We start from the raw sequence: 23642 nt of genomic DNA, 5'->3' as shown, positions 1-23642 counted from the left end.
GCCAGGCTAGCAACGCTGTAAACCAGCCTTGGGCCCACGCTGTGATTTCCAGGAATTATTGCAGAGAATTGGAGTTCATACAAGGCAAGTAAGGTTGAATGGGCTGCGGGAAACCTTCCCTCAGGCTTTTTCAAAACCAAAACGTGTGTGTGTGTGTGTGTGTGTGTGTGTGTGTGTGTGTGTGTCTGTGTCTGTGTCTGTGTGTCTGTGTGTGCGTCTGTGTGTCTGTGTGTGTGTTGTGTCTGTGTATACCATGTGTGTGTGTGTGTGTGGTGTGCCTGTGTATGCCGTGTGTATGTGGGGTGTGTGTGTGTGTGTGTGTGTAACTATATCTGTGGAGCCTAGAAGTCTATGTTCAGCATCTTACTCCCCCCACCCCCTCCACTCCAGGCATTGAACCTGGAGCTCACAGATTGGCTGGGCTGGCCAGCCAGTGAGCTCTAAGAGTCAGCCTGTCTCCAAGCCACATGTCTCCTAGTGCTAGTGTTCCAGGCATGCGTGCACAATAAACACCTTAGGGTCTTACCCTCTCCCGTCCCTGTATTTGCTCAGATAGTACCACATCCACGATACTCAGGTCCACTTTCCCTAGTCTATACTTTCCTCACATTTATTATAATATACTCAATTGTGAGACACACAAATCATATTTGTTAATCATTTACACTGTTGAGTTTATCTTCAAATTATAAAGATGTTTGTAATAGAATGTCTTTGGTCACAATTTACATTTGTATTGTTTGTGGCTGTATGCTCCACCTTGAAGTTGTGGAGGTCAAAGACTAACTTGTGGGGAATCATTTCTGAACCATCTCTGTCCCTTTGCTTCTTTACTTCTGTCCTTCCTTCCTTCCTTCCTCCCTCCCTCCCTCCCTCCCTCCCTCCCTTCCTTTCTTTCTTCCTCCCTCCCTTTTTTCTCCTTCCCTCCCTTTCTTCCTCCCTTCCTTCTCTCACTTCCCTCCCTCCCTCCCTCTTTCCCCCCCAGAGGTTCATTCATTGTACATCTAAGTCAGTCCTAGTAGCCTAGGCTTCTCTTGCACCTGCAATCCTTCTGCCTGGGCCATTTTATGGCTAAGATTAAAAGTGTGCACCAGTACTCACAGCTCAGAATAGCTTTCGGTTATTATTATTACTGTGATTGTTGTTCCCAGGACTGGGCTTCTATGTATGGTCCTGGCTGTCCTGAAACTCCGTAGACCAGGCTTTTAAACTCAAAGATCCACCCGCCTCTGTCACCCTAGTGCTGCAATGAAAGGCATTCACCAGCACGGCCAGATTAAGTGATGGAACCGATGTTGTTGTTGTTGTTGTTGTGTTTGCTGTATACAAAGGAGGTGCTGTCTGGTTCAAAGTCTGTTCTTAACAGACCAGGATGCTCCAGTATCTCCGTCCTCGATCCTAGCACCTTCTGTGTAAATAATACAGTTCTCATTTCCTAGACCAAATTCTCATTTGCTAGATCTGTGCGGCTTCTATCATTTCATTATTGCTTTGTGTATTTAATGATGAAGCTTTCTTGGAAACCTTATATTTATTTAAATTGTATGTTTTCATGGAAGCCAGGGGATTACCTGTCAATCACTTTTCTTTCTCTACTATGTAGGGCCTAGGCCTTACCGGCCGACTGTTCCTGGCATCAATCCCCCCACCCCCCAGTCACTAGCTTCCTTTTTTTCTTCATTCTGAGCTATAAGCAACATTTGCAACAGTTACAAATGGAGTAAGCAGCCGCTGTAACAGTGGCAGGGGACAGGATATTGTTTTACAAGCATAGAAATGGCAAACATCGTCAGTTCTGGAGAGTAGATAGATGACAGGGCATGGTTGTCACTCAGTGGTAGAATGAACATCTCGAAAGCTCAAGGCCCTAGGTTTGTGTGATTGACTGACTGACTGATTGATTGATTTGGAACAGCATCTCTACATAGCCCTAGATTTCACTATGCAGACCAGAGATCCGCTTGCCACGATGCCTGGCAACATCATTTATTTTCAAGACAGGGTCAGAGCCCAAGCTGGCCTCTGTCTGGTAACACCATTCCTCTCACACTGTCTGAGACTGGAATTCCAGGCATGTGTCACCCCCTCAGCCTGTGGCTCTTTAGTGTTGACTGTAAGTCAAGCTGCAGTCAGGTGCCCACAGGGCATCATAGACAGTGGAACATGACATGGACCTCATATTTCTCTTATCTGCCTGTCTGCACAGCTACTCTTGTCTTATCTCACCTGTACCACAGAAGAAGAAAGAGAAAGAAAGAAAGAAAGAAAGAAAGAAAGAAAGAAAGAAAGAAAAAAAAAAGAAAAGAAAAGAAGAGAGAGAGAAAGAGAGAAAGGAAGAAAGAAAGTAGGAAGGAAGGAAGGAAGGAAGGAAGGAAGGAATTAATTCAGCTGGGAAAATAGAAGATCAAGTCCTCAGTCTGACCACATACATAATACATACATACATACATATATACATACATACATTTGTGATGTGACATATATTGAGACAGTTTCTCACTGTAGCTCTGATAGTCCTGAAATTCACTCTGTAGACCAATCTGACCTCAAACTCTCAGAGGGCCACCTGCCTCTGCATCCAGAGTTCTGGGATTAAAGGCATGTGCCACCACCACCCAGCTATTGTGGAAAAATTTCAAAACTAATATATATATATATATATATATATATATATATATATATATATATCTCAAGCATACATATGTTGTATTTGTGCATTCCTTTTAATGTCATTGCTATTTGAATTTTATTTTTATTGCCAAATTATAGTTGGATATATTTATGGGTTTTTTTTTTTTTTTTGCTATGAAAACTCAGTAATTTTGAAACTTACATTATTATAAAATGATATTCTCAACAGGCAATAGTGGTGCATATCTTTAATCTCAGTTCTTGAGAGGCAGAGGCAGGTGGATCACCACATTCGAGACCAGTCTGGTATACAGAATGAGTTCCAGGACAGTCAGGGCTACACAGTAAAACACTGGCTCAAGAAAAACCAACCAAACAACCAAACAACAACAAAAAACCCCAAACCAAAATGTTGTTCACTTTGATTTGCAGGTGGAATGATCTTTTTTGAGAATGCATTTCATACAATGAAAAATTTAGATTGTAAATACAATGTCCAATCAATTCGGATGAATACAAAATAAAACACTAATCATTTCTATCATCCCAGCATGGCTTCATAGTTTCTGAAAGCACAGATGTCAGCCTGCCTCTGCCTTGGGTTTGCTGGGATTTAAGGTGTTCACCACCATGCCCAGACACCTGCTGGTTTCTATCTGCAGAAAGGCCTTGGCTCCTTCAATTCTTCCTCTTTAAGAGGGTCAGTAAATTGATGATGGACTTGGGAATCTCTGTGTTGGTGAAGCTGTCCTCAAACTTGGGGCAATCATCTTGGCCTTCGATTCTCAAGTATTGAGATTACAGGTTCTAGCCAGGGTACCTGATAGACCAGTGTTTTGTTGGTTTTGAAGTATGGTCTCAGGTAGCCTAGGTTGGACCCTCACCTTCATTATAGGTGTGTACTAGAAGCCATTTTACTTGCTACCTTTATTAGAATACAATTCATAACTCTCCTTCACACACACACACACAGACACACACACAGACACACACACACACACAATCCCATAGCTTTTACTATATTCACATTTGTTTCATCACAATCGGTTTAAGACTGTTTGTATCACCCCAGCACCTTTGCTCTTGGCTGCCTGCAGCTCTTCCATCTACTGTAACCCTCAGTGGGTACTAACTTGTCTGTCTTGTGGGGTTTCCTCATAGATATTTCATATAAATGGAATCGTACAAATCTTGTCCCTTGCTGTATATTTATTAATGGAGCACTTAGAAGGATGAGACAGGAGGATGACTGGGATTTCAAGTCCAGCTTGCGGTATACGGCAGTTCTCTTTCTTAAAAGAAAAGGAAATCAGAGAAGTAGCCACCTCAGTTGTTCCGAGCGCTTCCTGCTCAAGTCTCAGCTCAGTCCCTATCTGTCAGCTGCCTTGCTCACATCCACTCCAGCCCCCCCGGGGATCCAGTGCCTTCTCTTGGACTCTGGTGGTATTACCAATGCTCTCCTTCACACCTCACATCCAGACCAGGGTTTTAAATTTTATTTTATGTCATTTACCTCTTGGGGCTTTGGAGATAGTTTCTGAACACAAAGACCCCACTAGTCTCAGGCTCTAGTCTCAAACTCAGAGCTTCCTGTCTCTGCCTTCAGAGTGCTGAGATTAAAGGCATGTGCAGTCATGCCAGGCTGTGGCCTGAGCTTTTTTTTTTTTTTTTTTTTTTAAGTGTGTATGAGTGTTTTGCAAGTGTGTGCCACATGTGTGCTTGGTGCCTTTGGAGGGATAAAGAGGATGTTATTGCCTGGGGTTGGAGTTCCCGATGTCTGTGAGCCACCGTGCGGACCCTCAGTGAGAAAAAGTGTTTTCCAACCACTGAGCCATTGATGTCATATTTTAAGAACAGTTTCTTAATCCGAAGTCATTCTTCTTGTCCTCCTCACTAAAGTGAGGCCACCGACAGTTCCTGCAGTTTCCTCTTGTTTTCACCACATCGATTTGTTCCTGGGCAGCGTCCCATTGTTACATACACTATGTTGTCTATCCATCCTTCCTTTTGATTGACATCTGAATTATTTCTTTCCGGACTATGAAGGAGTCTACTGAGAGCATTTCTATTCAGGTCTTACGTGCGGAGGGACAGAACATATGCTTTCACTTGTCCTGGATAGAAGGAGGTGGAGCTGCTGACTCACGGCACATCACGGCTTTCCGGCACATCACGGCTTTCCGCTGGCAGTCATGAGTCTCAGTTGCTAGACAGCCTTTCGAACGGTGGGGCCTGGCACTTCTTTTGCCTTTTAGTCATTCTAAGCCGGGCTGCATCATTTTGATCCTTAACCCATTGTGTGCTTTGGATTTCTTGTTTTTCAGTCAGGGTTTTATGTGACCCTTCTGACCATACAATGAGTGGGCTTCAAAATCCTGATTCTTCTGGTGCTAACTCTTATCTTTATTATTTGTAATTTTTTATTCATTTATTTTTTTATTTTTTATTTTTATTTATTTAGACACAGGCTCTTATTGGCCACCCTGGAAATCTCTACAGACCCGCTTATCTCTTGAGGCAGCCTTCCTTCTGCGGTAACCAAACTGCTTCAGCCACAGGTGTCTGCCACCATGCTTGGGTTAGGCTAATTTTTGTTGTTTTTCTCTGTTACAAGAGAGGATTTTGTCAACAAAGCCCAGGGTAGCCCTGATTACACCATCCTCCTGCCTCCACTTCATGAATGCTAGGTTATAGTTAGGAACTGTCACACCTGCCTCACAGTGTGGTTCTAGAATACCATCTTAAAACTCAATTGTCTGTAGTGTATTTTGCTATTTTAAATTTTGTTTTGAAATCTGTTTATGTAGCTCCTGGTGGCTTGTTTGTTTGTTTCTTTGTTTTTGTTTTAGCTTTACAAAAGACCTTAGCTCTGAATGAATGAATGAATGAGTGAATGAATGAGGGTATGAATGATTTTTGGATTTTTTTTTCTCCCTTGGAATCCCTTTCAGTAAAGGATTTTTTTTCCCACTTTTCCTCAATAATTCTTGTGATTAATTTGTTTTTCTTATTAAAATAGGCTGTCACTGTGACTCCTAGGATAACCTTGCTTTGTTTGCCTTCTTTCGGCTATGGACTCTAAAGACTACTGGTAGAGCCACCCACCAGGCTTGGCTAAATAAGAGCAGCAGTTGGGTTATTAGATTTTGTTTTGAGAAAAGTTGTGTGCTCTCTATGTAGTCCAGGCTGGCCTAAAACTCACTGTGTATACAGCAGAAGCATTCCTGAAGCTCAGTGTCCCACCTCCTCCTCCCCAGCTGGGTTTATGGTTTGGAGCGACTGCCCCAGGCTTTATTTAAGATGTACATCTTTTTGTAAAGAAGCCAGAGAAAGGGGATACACTTGATATTGGCTTGTCTATCTTGCTTCTTTGTAAAAGTAGTTTCCTTGCCAGAGGTGACCTACATGCGAAGGTATGAAGATTAGAGGACAATTTTTCTGTTCTTCGTCTCTGTTTGGGGTTATGAGTGGTCTATATAGGGATGGACCGCTGGCCTCAAACTCACAAAAATTCAAAATGATTTTTGAATACCATTCCTATCTGTGCTGTTGATTTTTTTTGATAGGATTAGGAAATAAACCCCAGGTCTCCATTCTCTACCACAGTAGGCTGCAAGGGAAGTGTGGGTTAGGGGGCTAACAGGATAGCCTCACCTCCTACTGAGAGAGAAAGGGAGAGAGAGAGGAAGAGAGTCCCTCCTACCACTTAGTTAGAGTAGACGTGGTCCTCTCAGTCTTGATAACTTACTCAGCTTCCCACTTGCAGAGCAATGCTTCTGCATAAGATATTCTTCTGCATCTCAGCTATTAGTGAGGAACTGGATGCAGCCTGCTATATAGTTCAATGTCAAGGGGGATCAGATCTGAGGCTTCCCATTATTTTGATGTCTCAAGGTCAAGGTGACTTTGTAGAATTCGTGATGGGACTATTTCACTCCTTGCTCTGCCATTTTGAGAGTGGGTCTATTTTAGCATAGGTTGGTCTTGACCGGCTCCTCCTAGTTTCACCTCTAAAGTGCTGGGGTTTTAAAGTGTGTGTGTGTGTGTGTGTGTGTGTGTGTGTGTGTGTGTGTGTGTGCTGGGAACTGAACCCAGATCTTCCATAGAACAACAGGCTCTTTTTACCAGCTCTTGTGTTGTTTTTATAATCCCAAGTGCATGCAGTGTGATTTGCTACTTACTGTCATTTCAAATGCCTTCCCCTCGGTTCTTTCTCTGAATTTCAGCCTTTATTGTCCACAGCCACTACAACTGTGCAGTACCCAGTTACTGCAACGAATCCACGAACCTGGTTTTTTGAGCCAGATCTTGCTTTCCTTGTAATGGTTCCATGGGTTTATCGTTTGTTTTACATCTTATTCATCTGTTCTATTTACGTGTGAGTGTGTTTTTATGTGAACACTCGTGCATGCACACATGTGGAGATCAGAGGACACTCTTTAGTAGTTTGACCGAGGTCTTCATACTTGGTGGCGGTCATCTTTACTCATGGAGCCTTCCCTCTAGTCCCTAGTAGGATTGTTTTTACTGTAAGTTTTTAGCTCTGGATTTTATTAATTACATGTATGTGTAACTATGTACTGTACTTACACAAACTTCCTTATTCATGGCTTATAGTGTCAAACTCAATCATTGTTTTTGCTGGTTGATACTTTTGGCTTTCTTAAAAAAAAGGGTTTCTCTCTGCATCCCTGGCTGTCCTGGACCTCACTAAAATCCACCTCTGCCTATGGGGTGCTGGCATTAAGAGCACAAGCAATTCTCCTAGGCTGGATTTTAGTTTTGAATCTCACTTCAGGGCTTAGAATCCCGGGCCTGAGAGTTTTAGAAAAACAATACCCAGCAATTGCTCCTTTGGGAGGTATTGCCATGCGGATATCTTGAGAAGGAGTCTATGTGGTTAAATCACCTAGCCTTGTGCTCCCCGCTGGCAAAGGTCCCTGCCCTTTGCTGGTTGTTAAATCAGCTTCTACTGTCTATGTGACAGCTGCATCCCAAGCTGATATGCCTGGACCTGAGCTAGTCTTCCAGATAAAATACCAAGGGGTTTTGGAGGAAGGATTGCATTGCTAGTCAGCACATGCTGAGGCTTCGTCGTGCCAACAACTTGTGGTCCTGAAGGTTTGATTCATTTCTGCTGCCCTTGTGTCCGTGGTTGGCAGCACACCAGAAGACTTCTGGATTTGGCCCGAAAAACCCATTTAGCACTGTTCCAAGAAGAGCAGAGTAGCAGTGTGTTGTCGGAGTCATTAAAAAGCCTCCTCAACTATGTGCTAACCTCCACGGGCTCCCCGATTATATAACATCAAAGTTGAGTGAGGTGCTTGCCATGAGAATTAAGGGAATTCACAACCCGGCTTTGACTTGTCATGTACTTCAGGCTCCTGAGGATGTCCCAGTGATCCTGATGGTCATTCTGCCTCTGCCTCCACCTCCCAAGTGCTGAGATTACAGGCATAGGCCGGCCAGCACCCGTGGTTTATGGGGATTGGATCCAGGGTTTGGTGCACATTAGGCGGGCCATCATTCCACCAAGTGGGCTGTGCATCTCTAACCGCCTTCCCCTCCTCCACACTGCCAACCCGGCCTCACTTGTGGCCCAGGCTGTTCTCAGACTTAAGTGGTTCAGAGCATGATACTAAAGAATATATGTTTTCATGTTCCTGTAATTAAACTAACATTGCTTTAGGGTAATTATGTATTGTAATTGTACGTGTCAAGGTACAAGTTCCCGGTCATCCTGGTCCATGTGTTAAGACACACCCAATCCCTATCTTATCCTTAAAAAATACTGTGTGTATTTACCACTGGGGTATATTAAGTGTATGGGCATTTTGCCTCCGTGTATGTCTGTACCACATTTGTGAGCCAGCACGTAGGATCTGGAAATCAAACCTGGGCTCTCTGGAAGAACAGTTCTCTTAACTGCTGAGAAGGCTCTCCAGCCCTGTATGTATGTATGTATGCATGCATGTATGTATGTGTGTGTATGTATGTATGTATGTGTGTATGTATGTATGTATGTATGCATGCATGTATGTATGTGTGTGTATGTATGTATGTATGTGTGTATGTATGTATGTATGTATGCATGCATGTATGTATGTGTGTGTATGTATGTATGTATGTGTGTATGTATGTATGTGTGTGCGCGTGTGTGTGTGTTTGCCTTTCACTTTGTTTTTGAGATTTGTTTACTTGGATTTTGTTTCGTCCTTTTTAGCCCTGGCTGTCCTGGACTCATTTTGTAGACCAGGCTGGTCTCAAACTCACAGTTCCACCTGTCTCCCCAATGCCAGGATTAAAGGCATATGCCCGGCATATCAACAACATCAACAAAACTACATGCTATATGACACGAGAGATAGGTGGAGGTCAGAGGACCTCCACGCATCAGGTGTGTGAGATGCTCACAAGGTATAAGTTACAGTGCGAGCATCACAGGCTCCGTGCTCCTTGGGATGAATGACACTCGGCCGTAGACTGTTATGTCTAGCATCCGAAAAGCCCTGTTTGACTCCCAGTGTTAACATAAAATGACCCATGGTTACGATCCCAGTGTTTGGAGGTGGATCCAAAGTTCATGTTGGATTGCAGACGTGGGATAAGAGGCTGAGGAGCCTGTTTAACATACCAGAGTGCACCTGGCCTCTAGGTTCTCCCAGTATCCCTCAGCCTCTACCTGTTACAGGGCATGGCTGGCATATCCCTGAGTTTTCCAGCCTAGGTCCTGTCCTGGGCTTCCCCAGAGGCTCTTCACTGTATCATCTAGACATTCTCTCTCTCTCTCTCTCTCTCTCTCTCTCTCTCTCTCTCTCTCTCTCTCTCTCTGCATTTCTCCCTTCTTGCATTCTTGTGATCTTTTTCTTCCCCCTCTCCTCTGTCTCCCTGTCTGCATGGTGATTTCCAGAACAAGTTCTTTGGGACCTGTGAACCCATCTGAGAGCTGCCTCCAATAACCTGCCTTTATACTTTAATTTGGTGTGAATTGGTTTATTTTTGTCCTCAAGGAAACCTATCAGTTCAACAGTTCACTGGGGTTCTCATTTACGTGTGAGGTTAGCTGAGTCCATTCTCAGGTAAAATCTGATAGTTTTTTTTTTTTTTAATTGATTACATACTGAAATCCTATTTGACTATATTGATTTAGAATGAGATGTAGATTAATTCCAGGTGTTTCTCATCAGCATGTCTTTGTCAGTCTGCCTCTTTCTTTCTTTCTTTCTTTCTTTCTTTCTTTCTTTCTTTCTTTCTTTTGTATTTGCTTTTTTTTTGTTTTGTTTTCTGAGGGATGGTCAGGTGGAATATCCCCTGCTGGTCTGGAATTGTCTATGGAGACCAGGCTGACCTTGGGCTTGTAGCTACCCACTTCTCTTTGTCTCTGCAGTGAGGGACCACAATTTTGTGCCCTGAGGGTTTATTGTGTTTTGCTTTGAATTTTTGTGTCATACTCTCATGTTATCCTGGGAAAGCCTTAAACTCCTGGTACTCTCCTGCCTCAATCTCCATCATGCTGGCTGGACTGGGATTTACCTCAGTCCTCAATGCTGAAAGAACTTGAACACATAGCCTGTGCAAAGGAGCAAGGGAGAACCTGGAGCTTCAGAAAACACTGTTTTTTTCTGTTGGGGATTCATCAACCGTCTGACCCAGGGCTTGTGCATGAATCTCTATTTGGTGGGGCTTCTGTTCTTAGAAAGCAGGAATGGAAAGGGCCCCAGTAGCTCCTTTAAGGGAGCATTGGTAGAACTGGCTGGAGACTGGACTGTAGAGGAAATACAAGGGAATACATGGAAAGACCAAACCGTCGAGGTTCCTTGTACCATCCATCAGGTTTCTGTGCCAGTTACTCAATGGTTTTCAGGGTGGAATTTCAAGGAACCCTAAGGTTATCTTTCATCCTGCTGGAGAATGCCATGGGTGGGGGGTAAGGGGGGGGGAGGAGCATTAGGACAAGACTTGTCAGAAGACAAAATCCTGAAATCTCGAGGAATGCTTAAGGTACATTTAAAAGGAGAATAAGGTTTGGAGTGTGTCTTAGCGGAGGGAACCCAGGGCTCCCTCCCAGCTCTGGCAAGTAAAATAAATAAATAGCCCAGTCACCTGACTCAACTCTAATGTCAGCACTGGGCCACATAATCCAATCTTGGGGTGAGGGGGGTGAGGTGGGGCAGCCTGGCAAGTATGCTGAGCCTTCAGCATCTAAATATAAACTCTGATTTAGGGAGCTAGTGCAGTTGAATTAGGTATCTCAACACAGATTAGCTCTGGGCTGGGCTTTGAATCCTGCTCCCACTGTTGTCTGTGTGCACCTGGTAGGTGTGACTGAGAGTAGCCCTACTGAGTATGGCTATTCTTTTCTAGTTACTGGTTTCTGTGTTCAGTATGCCCTCACAGGCCTGTGAGCCCAGCTATTGAAGGGAGGGGATGGGTAGGTTACCCAGACTTTGAGGCCACTCAAATGTTAATATGGCCTAAGGTGAAGCATTTTGAATATCAGAGATTATACGTTTCATAGATATAGAAACACTTATGTTGGAGTATCGTGTTTAAGTTCCAGGCATCCATGACAGACTCAGTGAAACTCAGCAAGTGTTGATCCAGTCAGTCTTCTAGGCTGACTAAAACTCCCACTAAGTATGAATACCATACCTTCTTGACTCCTCTGTTGAGCAGGAGTGCTAGGATGCTGCCTTGTACCTCGCTGACTGTGACATGGAGCCATAAAAACGTGGATGATGTGTCGGCATCTCTCCCGATTGTGTTTTCCTTTCTTATTTTTTATTACATTTAGTTATGTATTTGTGTCTTGGCAAAGCCAGGCTCTCTCAGCAGTTCTACCTGGCAAGCCATCTTGACTGCACTAGGTTCCTTTGAGTGCACAGGTCTTGTAACTGTTTTGCGTGGTACTGATTTTATAGTGGCTGAGAATTTCCATTGGGATCAGCAGAGAGATGAACCCTTTATTGATCAAAATCTTGAAGCATCCTGGAAACTATGTATGGAGCCCAGGCTAGCTTGAACTCTTAGGTCCTCCTGCCTCCTTCCAGAGTGTTAGGGTTACTGAAGTGAGCCGCCATGCTTGGTTTAAAGGAATTTATATGAAGACGGAGGTCAGTAGCAGACACAGATCTGAGAGCTCAGGAGTCATTAGTTTGGTGGCGGGGTGGAGGGTCTAAGGGTCCTTTAACAAAGCTATGATGGCTCAGCCTCAAAGGGCACTCATGGTTTGAGAGGTTTACTTTTCTATACTTTTGAAGATAATCCTAAAAAAATGTATGTTAGAAGGATTTTAATCCCTCTTCCAAAGCCTTCTCTTATTTTTGTCTCTCACTGAATACCACCAAGCTAAAAAAAGTGCATTTGCGTTGCATAGGTAAGAAGTAAACATTATAATAAAAAAAAGAGTCTGTAGTCAAGACTCTGAGATCTTCAAGGTGATGAATTGCAGGTCCACAAGTGCTGGGGCCACTAGATTTGATGGTCACTAGGCTTGATGAGCCAGTCATCAGACGAGATCGGGCGCGTTCAGGGTGGTATGGCCGTAGACGAGCCAGTCATCAGGAAACTGAAGAACAAACCAGGGTTTGATGGGCAGTGCTTGTTTAGGCATCTGGCTTTCTGCATTGTTGTTGTTGTTTTGTGTCTATGTGGGGGCCGGAGGCATGGAGGTGTAGGACTCCTCCTGGAGTTGGATTTACAGGCAGCTGTAAACTGGAAACTCTGCAGGATCAGCACTGCTGAACACTGAGCCAGCCAACCCTCCAGCTCTTCTGTGAGTCTCTCAATGACAGGGCTTTCAGGCTGAGCAGATGCAAAGCTCCCTGGATATAACAAAGCTCACAGTACTTCTTGAGGGTGTTGCCTTTTCACCTCTCAAGGAACGTGTGGGAAACAATGCTCCTTAAAGCTTTGCTTCAGAAAGGATTTATCGTGATCGCTGCTGTGGATGGAGCCAGGGGCAGGGGCACAACTGAACTATGGATTCTCAATTCCCAACAGAGAACTTTCTTGTCCTAAGTGTTAGTTCTTTTTCTTTTTCTTTTCTTTTCTTTTTTTTTTTTTTTTAAAAGATTTGCTATTTTTATCTATTCTGGGTGTGAGTATTTTGCTTGCATGTATTTTAAATGTACTACATGCGTGCCTGGTACTGAAAGAAGACAGAAGAGGGATTGGGTTCCTTGGAATTAGAGTTACAGAGGGTTATAGACCATTAAGTTTCAAAAAACCCAAAAGAAGAGGAGGAAGAAGAGGAAGAAATAATGATTGCCCAGGGTGTAGATCAGTAGCAGAACCTTGCCATGCACAAGACTCCAGTGCCCAAGTTTATTGTTTTGCTGATAGACCACCTGTAATCTCAGAAGTTGGGAAGCTGAGGCATGAATTTAGCCTGGCCTGCCTGAAAATTTTAAAGCCTTACCTGGTTATAACATGCATGAGGCCTTGTCTCAGTTCTCTCTCCCATCCCGCCCACCCCATGCCACCGCTCAGAAATAAACAAACAAAAGGGGGGATACTTTTTACATAAGACAATGCCTTTTTTTTTTTCAACAGAATTTTGACAAAAACTGGGCATCTATACAACTTATACTATGATCAAGAGTTGAGCAAACAGGGCTGGTTCAGGAGATCCCAGCTTCAGTTCTGAGCACACACATAGCTCACAATGCTCTACTTCCATTTGTAGGGGTTCTGATAACCCTCTACTGGGCTCAACAGGTACATGCATCCAGGTACATACACACATAAATACAAAATATGCAAATTAGTTTTCAAAAGCCTTAATTCGGACTATGCACAAATGTAATATACCAATTGGTAGTCATAGTGTATGGTAATTTAAATGTAATTATACAAGAGACCAAGAGGTCCATAGCCATATAGTTACACTGCCCAACACTGAAATCTCCACATCCAGTAGTGTGGATGAGTAGACTACTCAGTGAGATGAATGAACTACAGTTACACTTGACAAAGTGAACATAAGTCACAGGCATCATATTCAGTGAAAGGAAGTCCCATAAAACATGATGCTAATCTCAAAGAACAAAGGCTTCCAGGCTGAGTGAGGGGCTCGTGGCTGGGATGTGGCCACAGGGATGATTCAACACACACTTAAGTTTTGCACCACACCCTGTCCTTGCTGATTCTGGGTATTGAACACATCCTTTGTAGTGTCGCCTACTGAACAAAAGCATTATTTATTATTACTTGATTCATTGGCTGGGTCTATGTATCCCTGGCTGTCCTGCACGACACACACTGAAGACCAAGTTGGCCTCAAATGCAGAGGTTTACTCGCCTCTGGCTTTCTGGGATTGCAGGTTGGACTACTATGTGTAGTTTAAGTGGGGGTGAGGGGAGTCTGGGGATGAGGTCCAGGACTTCACTCAAGCTACGGAATTGTGGGGCTCCAGCTAGGTGTAGCCAACCTCATAGGTAATCCCAGGACTCAAGCTGAGTCTGGAGCACTGCTGCAAACTCCAAGCCATTTTGGATACATAGCAGGAGCCTAACAGCAACAACAAAATCTCATTGTAGACATTCAGCAGGTAGTGCAAATAATTTCTGTGCTTCCTTTACAGACAGACTTTAACAACAAACCAGTAAATGGCCCCAAATCAGAGTCCATGGACTACAGTAGCCGTACTCATGGGGAAGAAGAGCAAAGGTTGGATTTGATCGCGCATCCCCTTGAAAATGTAAGGAAGAATGCAGGAGGCATGACGGGAATCGAAGTGGAGAAGTGGACGCCAAACAAGAAATCACACTTAGCAGCTGGTCAAATCAAGGGAAGCCACGATGCAAATTTAACTGGGGTTGAAAATTCCCAACCCTCTGAAGATGACAAGCAACAAACCAACCTTTCCCCGACATTTGCACAGACCATAAGAAACGGCATGAAAAATGTACACTGTTTGCCCACTGACACAGACCTTCCACTCAACAAATTGAATCATGAGGAATTTAGCAAGGTATTGGGAAGTAATTCCTCTAAACTGCTGACTGATCCCTTAAATTGCAAGGATGCCATGAGTGTCACCACCTCTGGGGGGGAGTGTGATCATCTCAAGGGGCCAAAGAACATCGTGCTCTTCCAGAAACCTGGCTTGAACTGCCAGGCTGGTGCAGGATCCACCATCTTTAATAATCACCCTAATAGACACAGTACTGGTAGTCAACCTCAACCCCCTGAGAAGGTGCCCAACAAAGAACCCAAAGATGGCTCTCCGGTTCAGCCAAGTCTTTTATCCCTAATGAAAGACAGAAGATTAACGTTGGAACAAGTGGTGGCCATAGAAGCCCTGACTCAGCTCTCAGAAGCTCCTTCAGAGAACTCCTCCCCTTCAAAGGCAGAGAAGGATGAAGAAACACATCAGAGAACGGCCAGTCTACTTAACAGTTGCAAGGCTATCCTTCATTCAGTGAGAAAAGACCTCCAAGTCCCAAATGTTCAAGAGAAGAGTGTTCCCCATGACACTCTTGTCTTTAATGGCCAGAACCCAGCGTTCAAGTCACCTGATGGTTTTGCTGCTAACCAAGCACTTAAAAAGTCACAAGGATATTCAGAAACGTTACCTACAGCTGACAAGAAAAGCAGTGCTGGTGGGAAAGCTCCCTTTGATAGTTTTCAGAATTCACATCCATTGCCAGTAGAAAGTCAAAATCTTGAAAACTGCAGTCAGGTGCTAAGCTGCGATCAGAATTTGAATTCCCATGATCCCTCATACCAGGATGCACCCTACAGTCAAATTGAAGAAGATGTCGCAGCACAATTAACCCAACTTGCGTCCACAATCAGTCACATCAACTCAGAGGTCAGGAATGCCGAAAGTACACCAGGAAGCCTTGTTGCAAAGAACACACAGCAAAAACATAGTCAGGAGAAACGCGTGGTACATCAGAAACCACCTTCAAGTATACAAAATAAACCTAGTGTACCATCAGCAAAGCCAAAGAAGACCCAGAAAAAGGCAAGACCAACCCCATACACAAACAAGCGGAAAAAGAAACCCCCAGCCCACAGCGCTCAAGAAAATGATGAGAAGAAGCAAGGGCAGCTAGCCCTAGAATATAGTAAGATGCACGACATTTGGATGTCATCCAAGTTTCAAAGGTTCGGCCAGTCTGCTCCACGTAGTTTTCCTGTTCTGTTGAGAAATATTCCTATCTTTGACCAAATATTAAAACCCATGACTCAAAGTAAAACATCCTCACAACACAGTAAGTTATTTCCTCCTATCAGTCAGATAAAATTCACAAGAAACCCTGAATGGGCAAAGGAGAAAGTGAAGGTAGAACCATCAGATTCTCTGCCAACATGCCAATTCAAGACGGAATCCAGTGGGCAGGCATTCGCAGAGCCGGCAGATAATTCTCAGGGACAGTCCATGGTGAATGTCAATCAGAAAGCTCACCCTCTGCCCCAGCCCCCTTCATCTAACCAGTGTGCTAATGTAATGGCTGGTGCTGCCCAAACACAGATTTATCTAGGCGCTCAAGAGAACCTGGTGCATCAGATACCACCACCGACGTTGCCTGGTACCTCTCCTGACACACTCTTGCCAGACCCAGCGTCTATCCTCAGGAAAGGGAAACTATTAAGTTCCAATGGAATTACAGTTGTTACCACAAACTGTGAAGCTCAAACATCAAGCAGTGGACCCTTGGGTCCCGCCACAGACAGTGCACAGGCAGAATGCAATGGCAACATCACGGACTTCTTTAGCAAGCCTGCAAAGAATCTGATAGCTGGATTGAAGGAGCAGGAACCTGCACCCTGTGACTGTGGTAAGTACTCACTCGTGTGGGTGTTTTCCCAGTTTGTCAGGGTGGGCGGGGCCATCGCTGGCTCCTTCTGGTCTAGCTGAGATGTACTAAGTAATTCTGTTCTTGTTTGACTTTGAAATCTTATTTATTCTACTCAGACTGGGAAAAGAGGTAAAGGCTTTCAGGTGGGAAAAGCCGTTCACACTGGTTCATTTTCAGGACATTTGCTTCTGCTCTACCCATACCAAAGGCAATTCAGCCTAGAAGGTGCATAGAGAAGAAGATGACGTAAAACCATGCACAGCCTAGGTGATGGCGACCAAATCCATGGCTTCTGCATCTCGAGATAGGAAAGGCGTGCCCACATGAGCCTCTGTAGCCTAGCTGTTGATCTGGGACATATCAATCTTTACTTAAGATTTCATGGGGGTTATGGAGGTGTCTCAGCAGGCAAAGCACTCACACAATCCTGGCTCCTGAGTTCTATGCCTGGAAGCTGTGATAAACATTCTCAGATCTCCTCATGTACAGTAATATGACAGGAATAATAAAATTTCTCTTCAATTAAAATGATTTGTTAATTTTGTCCTGGTAGTGGTGCTTTTTTGATTATTTTGAGAGGATGTGGTGGCCCCTGTAATTGCAACTTTTGGGAAGCTGAATGAGGGAGAAGGGTTTTGAGTCTAGCCTGTTTTCCAGTTAGAACTTGAACCCCTCCAAAACAAACACACACACAGAGGGGCTAGAGAAATCCCTGAGCAGTTTAAGGCTCGGGCAGGACACAGGTTCAGTTCCCCTCAGTGTCTCCAGTGGCTCACAGTCATCATCTGTATCTCCACCTTAGGAGATCCTCCTTTCTCTACTGGTCACTGCAGTCACGCAGACTTAACACAGACCCGTCCCCATCCTCCAGACAGGGCTTCTCTGTATAGCCCTGGCTGTCCTGGAACTCTTTGTAGAGCAGGCTATCCTCAAACTCAGAGACCCACCTGCCTCTGCCTCAGTGCTAGGATTAGGGCATGTGCAGCCACTGCCACCACCACACAGTAACATAATATTTCTGTAAAGTGTAGGAGCTGGAAAAAATGTTTCAGAGGTTAAGACCAGCAAGTGCTGTTCTTTCTTGTAGCCCACCCTGGTTCAGTTCCCAGCACTGACATGGTGGCTCAGAACCACATCTAATAACTGTTCCAAGAGATCAAATTCGCTGTTCTGGCCTCCAAGTCCTGCTCAGGACACACATACATACACATATATGTACATACAAAAGGAACACACACATAATTTAAAAATCTAAAATTAAAGACAAAAGAAAGCTTTTCCTCAAACTGACACAGTTCCACCTGCCTCTGCTTCCTGATACCCTGGATGATTAAAGGCATTTGCTGTGGCCCCCAGCAGGGTTGGGTTTTTTTTTTTTTTTTTTTTTTTTTTTTTTTTTGTCTTTGTTTTTTGTTTGTTTTTAGTGTTTTTTTGTTTGTTTCTTTGTTTGGTTGGTTTTTTTCTTAATTAAAAAGATTGTACCTTTATAAAACATCACTTCCTGCTGATGTAAAGATTCTTGGTCATTCTTTTATGAGAAACTTGCTCACTATATGAAACATGTGAGAGCTGAATCCTGTCCCGACTTCATGAAAGGGCTCAAGTAACAATAGGCCAGCCAATATTGAGACTGAAACAAAATAAACAGAAAAAGAAGACGGTACAAATTTTGTTCTTGAAGTCTGTCTGCCTCCTCAATTCTCTCCTTGCAAAGTGGACTTTATAATATACATACGGACTGAATTTCTTCAGTGCAGGTTTAGTTGTTAAAATAGACTCATGTCTGGGATGGCCCAAACTCAAGATCTGCTTCAACCAAAGGGGATTAGTATTTTACCTCGTAGATGCAGGCTTTTTGAGAGTGGGTGGTTAAATGAGAACTGCAGGCCAGAGCTGTAATCACTTCCAAAGGATGGAGGTGGTGGTAGACACTCATTTACCCTACTTAGAAAGTTCAAAATCACAATTAGTGTGCACACGCACCCACGCATGCACACAAACTTACTTAACTAGACCCTGTGCAAATAACCTCTACCTGCCGCGCCTTTTATAGCTTAATATTACAAGAGATTACTTTTCTGTATATTTTTTTTTTTTTTTTTTTTTTTTTGTTTTTTGGTTTTTTCGAGACAGGGTTTCTCTGAGTAGCCCTGGCTGTCCTGGAACTCACTCTGTAGACCAGGCTGGCCTCGAACTCAGAAATCCTCCTGCCTCTGCCTCCCAAGTGCTGGGATTAAAGGTGTGTGCCACCACCGCCCGGCTTCTGTATATCTTTGCGAAAGAAAAAGTAGATTTCTTTTTTTTTTTTTTTTAAGCCTGTATATTTCTGGGCTAATCTAGATTTTGGAGTGTGGGGTTAGCAGGTTCTGCATACAAAGGCACAGTAATGGGCGGCCCATTACTAAACACTGAGTGCCATGTTTTTTGGTTATTAATAGTTCTAAACCTGTAGGTCTTGACCCCTTAGATCAAACTTCCCTTTCACAGGGATGTCTAAGACCATCAGAAATATCAGATATTTACATTATATTTATAACAGTAACAAAATTATAGTTTATAAAGTAGCAATGGCAATAATTCCATGGTTGGGGCCACCATGACATAAGGAGCTGTATTAAAGGGTTGCAGCATTAGGAAGGTTGAGAACCACGGTTCTAGGTGATGTTTTTTTCTGTGTTCTTAAACAGACAGAAGCAAAAACTCCGGTCATCTGAGTAACATCATTGTAGCTGAGGGTCTTCCTTTCAGGATACCATCAAATAGAATAAGCCGTTTCTCGGTCAGTGCTTGTCAAAATTAGCAGTATTGATATACTCGACCTAATTAATAGGGACTGCCTGGCCCCTTTCCACTAGACAGAAGCCAGAGTGCATGCACTTACCTATACTTCACAGAACCCCAAATCACTGAAACTATTGCCAAATGCCAAATGCCCCTGTAACTTTCATTCCAGTGGACCCAACACCTTTACAGGCATCTGCACTCCTGAGCACATGTCCACAAGCAAACACACACACCTAATTAAAATAATGACTTGGGTCCTGCTAGGTTCATCTCTTGCTTTCTCTCTTTCTCTCTCTCTCTCTCTCTCTCTCTCTCTCTCTCTCTCTCTCTCTCTCTTTAAATATGAGTACACTGTCGCTGTCTTCAGACACACCAGAAGAGGGCATCGGATCCCATTACAGATGATTGTGAGTCACCGTGTGGTTGCTGGGGATTGAACTCAGGACTTCTGGGAGAGCAGCCAGTGCTCATAACCGCTGAGCTGTCTCTGGGCTATGAAGCCTGACTGATTTCCTATTGTCTCATTTCCATAGTGTCTCCAGCTCCTTTTTAGGCTGCAGCATTATTGTTAGTTTTAATTATCTACATTTACAGAATTTAGGTCATTACATACTTTCTAAGTGGACGTTTTGTTGTGCATTTTAACAGGACGTTGGTATATAAGGCAGGCTGGTCTGGACCCCTAAAACATTTCTTTCAGTTCTCTTTCCCAGTGTTAGGGTTACAGCTGTGCACCCCTAAGCCTAGCTAGTGACTCCCTTGCTTTAGGCTGTTTGAGGCTGGCCTCAGGCTCACTGTGTAGTCCAGGCTGGACACACCTCAGCCTCCCAAATGTGCAAACATGTCATGTACACTAACTTTCTGTTTTCTACTTAGTTGTTCCAAGAACTATTGTATTTACTATAAAGGTAACTATAACTGATTCCCTGTGTGCAGGTGTTAAAGTTGTCTGTCTTTTGATATTACCAATAATTGTAACGAGTAACTTCCTTGTACATTTTTACAATAAATACATAATTGTGTACCTGTACTAGGGTGAATTGTTACCAGACTCACTTTTAATAGGATACGAAAGCTAAGCTTTTCAGAGTTAGTGGTCTTTATTAATAGTTATTATAGAAACCTCCAAAGGTAGGAGAGGGAGCCAGGTGTGATGCCAGGGCTTGGGCAGTAGAGGCAGGAGTGTCGGGAGCTCAAGGCCATTCTTGGATACTTAGTGAGTGACTTGAGGTTCTACTAAGACCTCATCTTACTAAGTTTTAGTCATGTTAATAAAAAAAAAAAGCTAGAAGATGGGAGACCAAATACGACCCCCCCTTAAATTTTTTTTCTCTTCTCTCCTCTGACTGCTAGAAGAACTAAGAGCCAGAAGTTCAATGCCAGCCCCTGTTGTCTTCATATGTTAAAAGTCGAAACTAATCCAAACAAAGAGAAAAAAGCCCCTGTGCTATTTGTAAAACTGGGTCTAATAATCTGATTCCTTCCACAGATGGAGGTACACAAAAAGACAAAGGCCCATATTATACACACCTTGGGGCAGGACCAAGTGTGGCTGCTGTCAGGGAGCTCATGGAGACTAGGTGAGGAGCTGTGATTCCCTGCTAAACCCTTCTTTCCTGTGGCCCTGGGTCAAGGCAGAGTAAAGGGCTTGGAATGGTCATAAGGTGAATGAAGATGGTCAGGAGTGAGTTGGATGGTCCTTAGGGCTCAATAGGACCGGTCCTCCTGAGTCCTCCCTCCCAGGAGCGGGGCCCTGGGGACACCCTCACACGGCAAGCCTGTCTGATAAATCAGGAACATGTGTTTTCCTATTCCTGTACAGTGGTAGAAATAGCTGAGATGACTCCCACCCACGCTTTCACCCTAACTTGCCCGAGACTTGTGCTGAGGTCAGGCTATTTTTATTTAGAGTGACCCTTACGTAAATAGAATTGGGTAACAAAATCAATCTGTCACATAACAGCTGGCTTTTAGCCAATGTAAATGACAACCGTTTCTTCTTATTTTTCTTTTTTAAAACTGATTCGTGTGTCTATTCAATGCATTTAGATATGAAAACATGGAGACTTCAAGTGCGGATTGTCACTAATTAGTCCCACCCCCTACTGTGTTCTGTACCAGGTATGGCCAGAAGGGAAAGGCAATCCGGATTGAGAAGATAGTGTTCACGGGAAAGGAAGGGAAGAGCTCTCAGGGCTGCCCGGTCGCCAAGTGGGTGAGTGCCGCCAGTAGACTTTGCTTTTCTTGGTACTTTAGAAAATGGATTTTTCCCTATGCATTACATTAAAAGGTTTTGCTTTTGGCAAAAATGGAGACTAGAAAACTTGCCGAGTCCACAGGGAGATAACAGAGAAGCTCTGTGTCATTACTGGAGTTTTGATTTCCTGGATATTTAAACAGTGCTGTTTAAACTCAATCAGAAAAAGTAAAACTCCAGCCCTCCCCCCATGGTCTCCCAAGGATCACACACTTCCTTAGGTGCATCAGATTATATAGTCACTGAGTGATTTACATTTTTCAGTGTATTTGCTGTCTAATGAGTAAGTATATGTCAATAGATTTTATTCTCCTTTCCTTAAGACCTTATTTTTGGAATGTGAGCCTTTCTTAAAAGACAAAAAGCAAGTACAAAGGTCTTTGGTTAAGGGGAAAGGAACAGTAACAACAACAACAAAAAGTAAGGCAACAGCAACCCATTCCAACCATCTTCATCCATCCTGGAGATCACATGGTACAGGGAGAGAACCAGGTCTCCCGTCTTTACACAGTGATTGAAAGTTCCGCTAGAAGAGTTTGCTGTCTGAGACACAGAGATGCCAGGTCTGGAGGGATTCTTACGGCCATCATGAGTGTCTGAGACACAGAGATGCCAGGTCTGGAGGGATTCTTACGGCCCTCTCGAGCAGTTGAGGTTTGGTCTGCTGCTTGTATTGAAATGTGCTATATGCTGGTCCTGGTTGCCTCAGGGATGAGAGAATCCTCACACTATACAAAGTGATGCTGTGTGATCTTGCTCCTGAATTTAAAACTATTGGTTGAATAAAGATACTGACAGCCTATAGCTGGGTTTTGGTTCCTGGGGTTGGGGTCGGAGGAGAGGAGAAGACAGCATGGGGTGTAAGGAGTCATGGAAACATGACCACTCGAGCTCTGGCTAGCTAGAGTTATGAGCCGCCCAGATGGAACCCAGCAAGTTATAAATCGGGATGTCTGCCCAGCAATAGTGCTTTAAAGGTTTATCATAAATATAAAGGCTGTGTGTCTATTATCTGTGGTTAAAATCTCCTTTTGAGATTAATAATTCTTACAACATACTCTGTATTCAACTGCAGCCTTTAAAACATCTTTGATAAGGATATGGTGTCTGGTTTCTAAGAGTTTCTTTGAGGAATTAATTGTAAGTTCTTCTGCTACTGAATAGACATCACTTTCAAAATGTGGAATCTCTGAACAGAAAGAATTATTTTACCTAGTTTTTATGTGGTGGCTATCCGTGAGTGGGGGGCCTTGCCTGCTTCTATTTAGCCTTGATTTCCCCCTCAGACAGCAGTGTGGCAGGGTCACTTGTAAGCACACTTGCTGAATGCAGCTCTAACGACCCCTGGCATGTTGTTTGGAGAACTTGTGCCTTGTTGTTTAGCAGGATAGAGGCCATTTTCACCTTAAACTTAGATGGGTGTTACAATCCAAGATCATTATACATGTTTCACAAGAACTCTTTCTTCCCCAATCAGACACCTCTCCAGTCTGAGAGAGTTTTATTACTGCCGTGGGATATGACTGAGTTTGGCTGTGTAGAGTTTGAGCTAGCTGAATTATCAAAGTCATTAAATCACCTTGCTTGGGCTCATGTACACGTGACTATATATGCTTGCTTGTCTTCAAGTCTGTCTTGGGGCTGTACCATTGTGCGTTCCCGAAGAAGGTACCTCCTTGAGTATTATTACCATGGCAACAAAATGTGGAGCCCGTGGTATCTTTCTATTAACAACAGCAATTGTCCTACTGCTGTGAGAGTCACTATAGAGAGAGGGAGACTGACTCTGGACTTGCCGCGGGCTTTTAAACCTCAAAGTTCATCCCCAACAAGGTCACATCTCCTAATCCTTTCAAATAGTGCCACTTCCTGGTAACATTGGAACCTATGAGCCTGTTGGCAACCATTGTCATTCCAACTACCACACCATCTTAGAGATCAGTGAGGAAATCGAGGCAGAGGGCAAAGCAAAGGTCAGGAATGTCTGAGAGCAGGAGTTCCTAGTAATTAAGAAGGTGTCATATTGCCAGCCCCCATTTTTCACTTACCAAGATAGGCTAACACAGTATTTAGTATGCGGATAAGGTTTTAAAAGCCATTGACTTACTACAATGGGTGCTGATGATGTTTGTTTCAGTGCACATACACACAGGAGCCG

The 23642-nt window shown here is 43.7% G+C and overlaps 1 protein-coding gene across 2 annotated transcripts in view; it reads left to right on the top strand.

Moving 5' to 3' along the window:
• Positions 1-23642, top strand: part of Tet1 (tet methylcytosine dioxygenase 1) — a 65271-nt gene that overhangs the window by 20320 nt on the left and 21309 nt on the right. For both annotated transcript variants that reach the window (XM_034523721.2, XM_076917127.1), the window contains exons 3-5: positions 14217-16422; positions 20717-20807; positions 21349-21442. In XM_034523721.2, the coding sequence (XP_034379612.1) occupies positions 14217-16422; positions 20717-20807; positions 21349-21442 (2391 nt within the window). The remainder of the gene's footprint in view (positions 1-14216; positions 16423-20716; positions 20808-21348; positions 21443-23642) is intronic.

The sequence above is a fragment of the Arvicanthis niloticus genome, chromosome 20 (assembly GCF_011762505.2).
Source record: "Arvicanthis niloticus isolate mArvNil1 chromosome 20, mArvNil1.pat.X, whole genome shotgun sequence".
NCBI classification, from domain to species: Eukaryota; Metazoa; Chordata; class Mammalia; order Rodentia; family Muridae; genus Arvicanthis; species Arvicanthis niloticus.
Note: the sequence above shows the minus strand (reverse complement) of the source record. Positions and strands in the feature narration are given on the sequence as shown.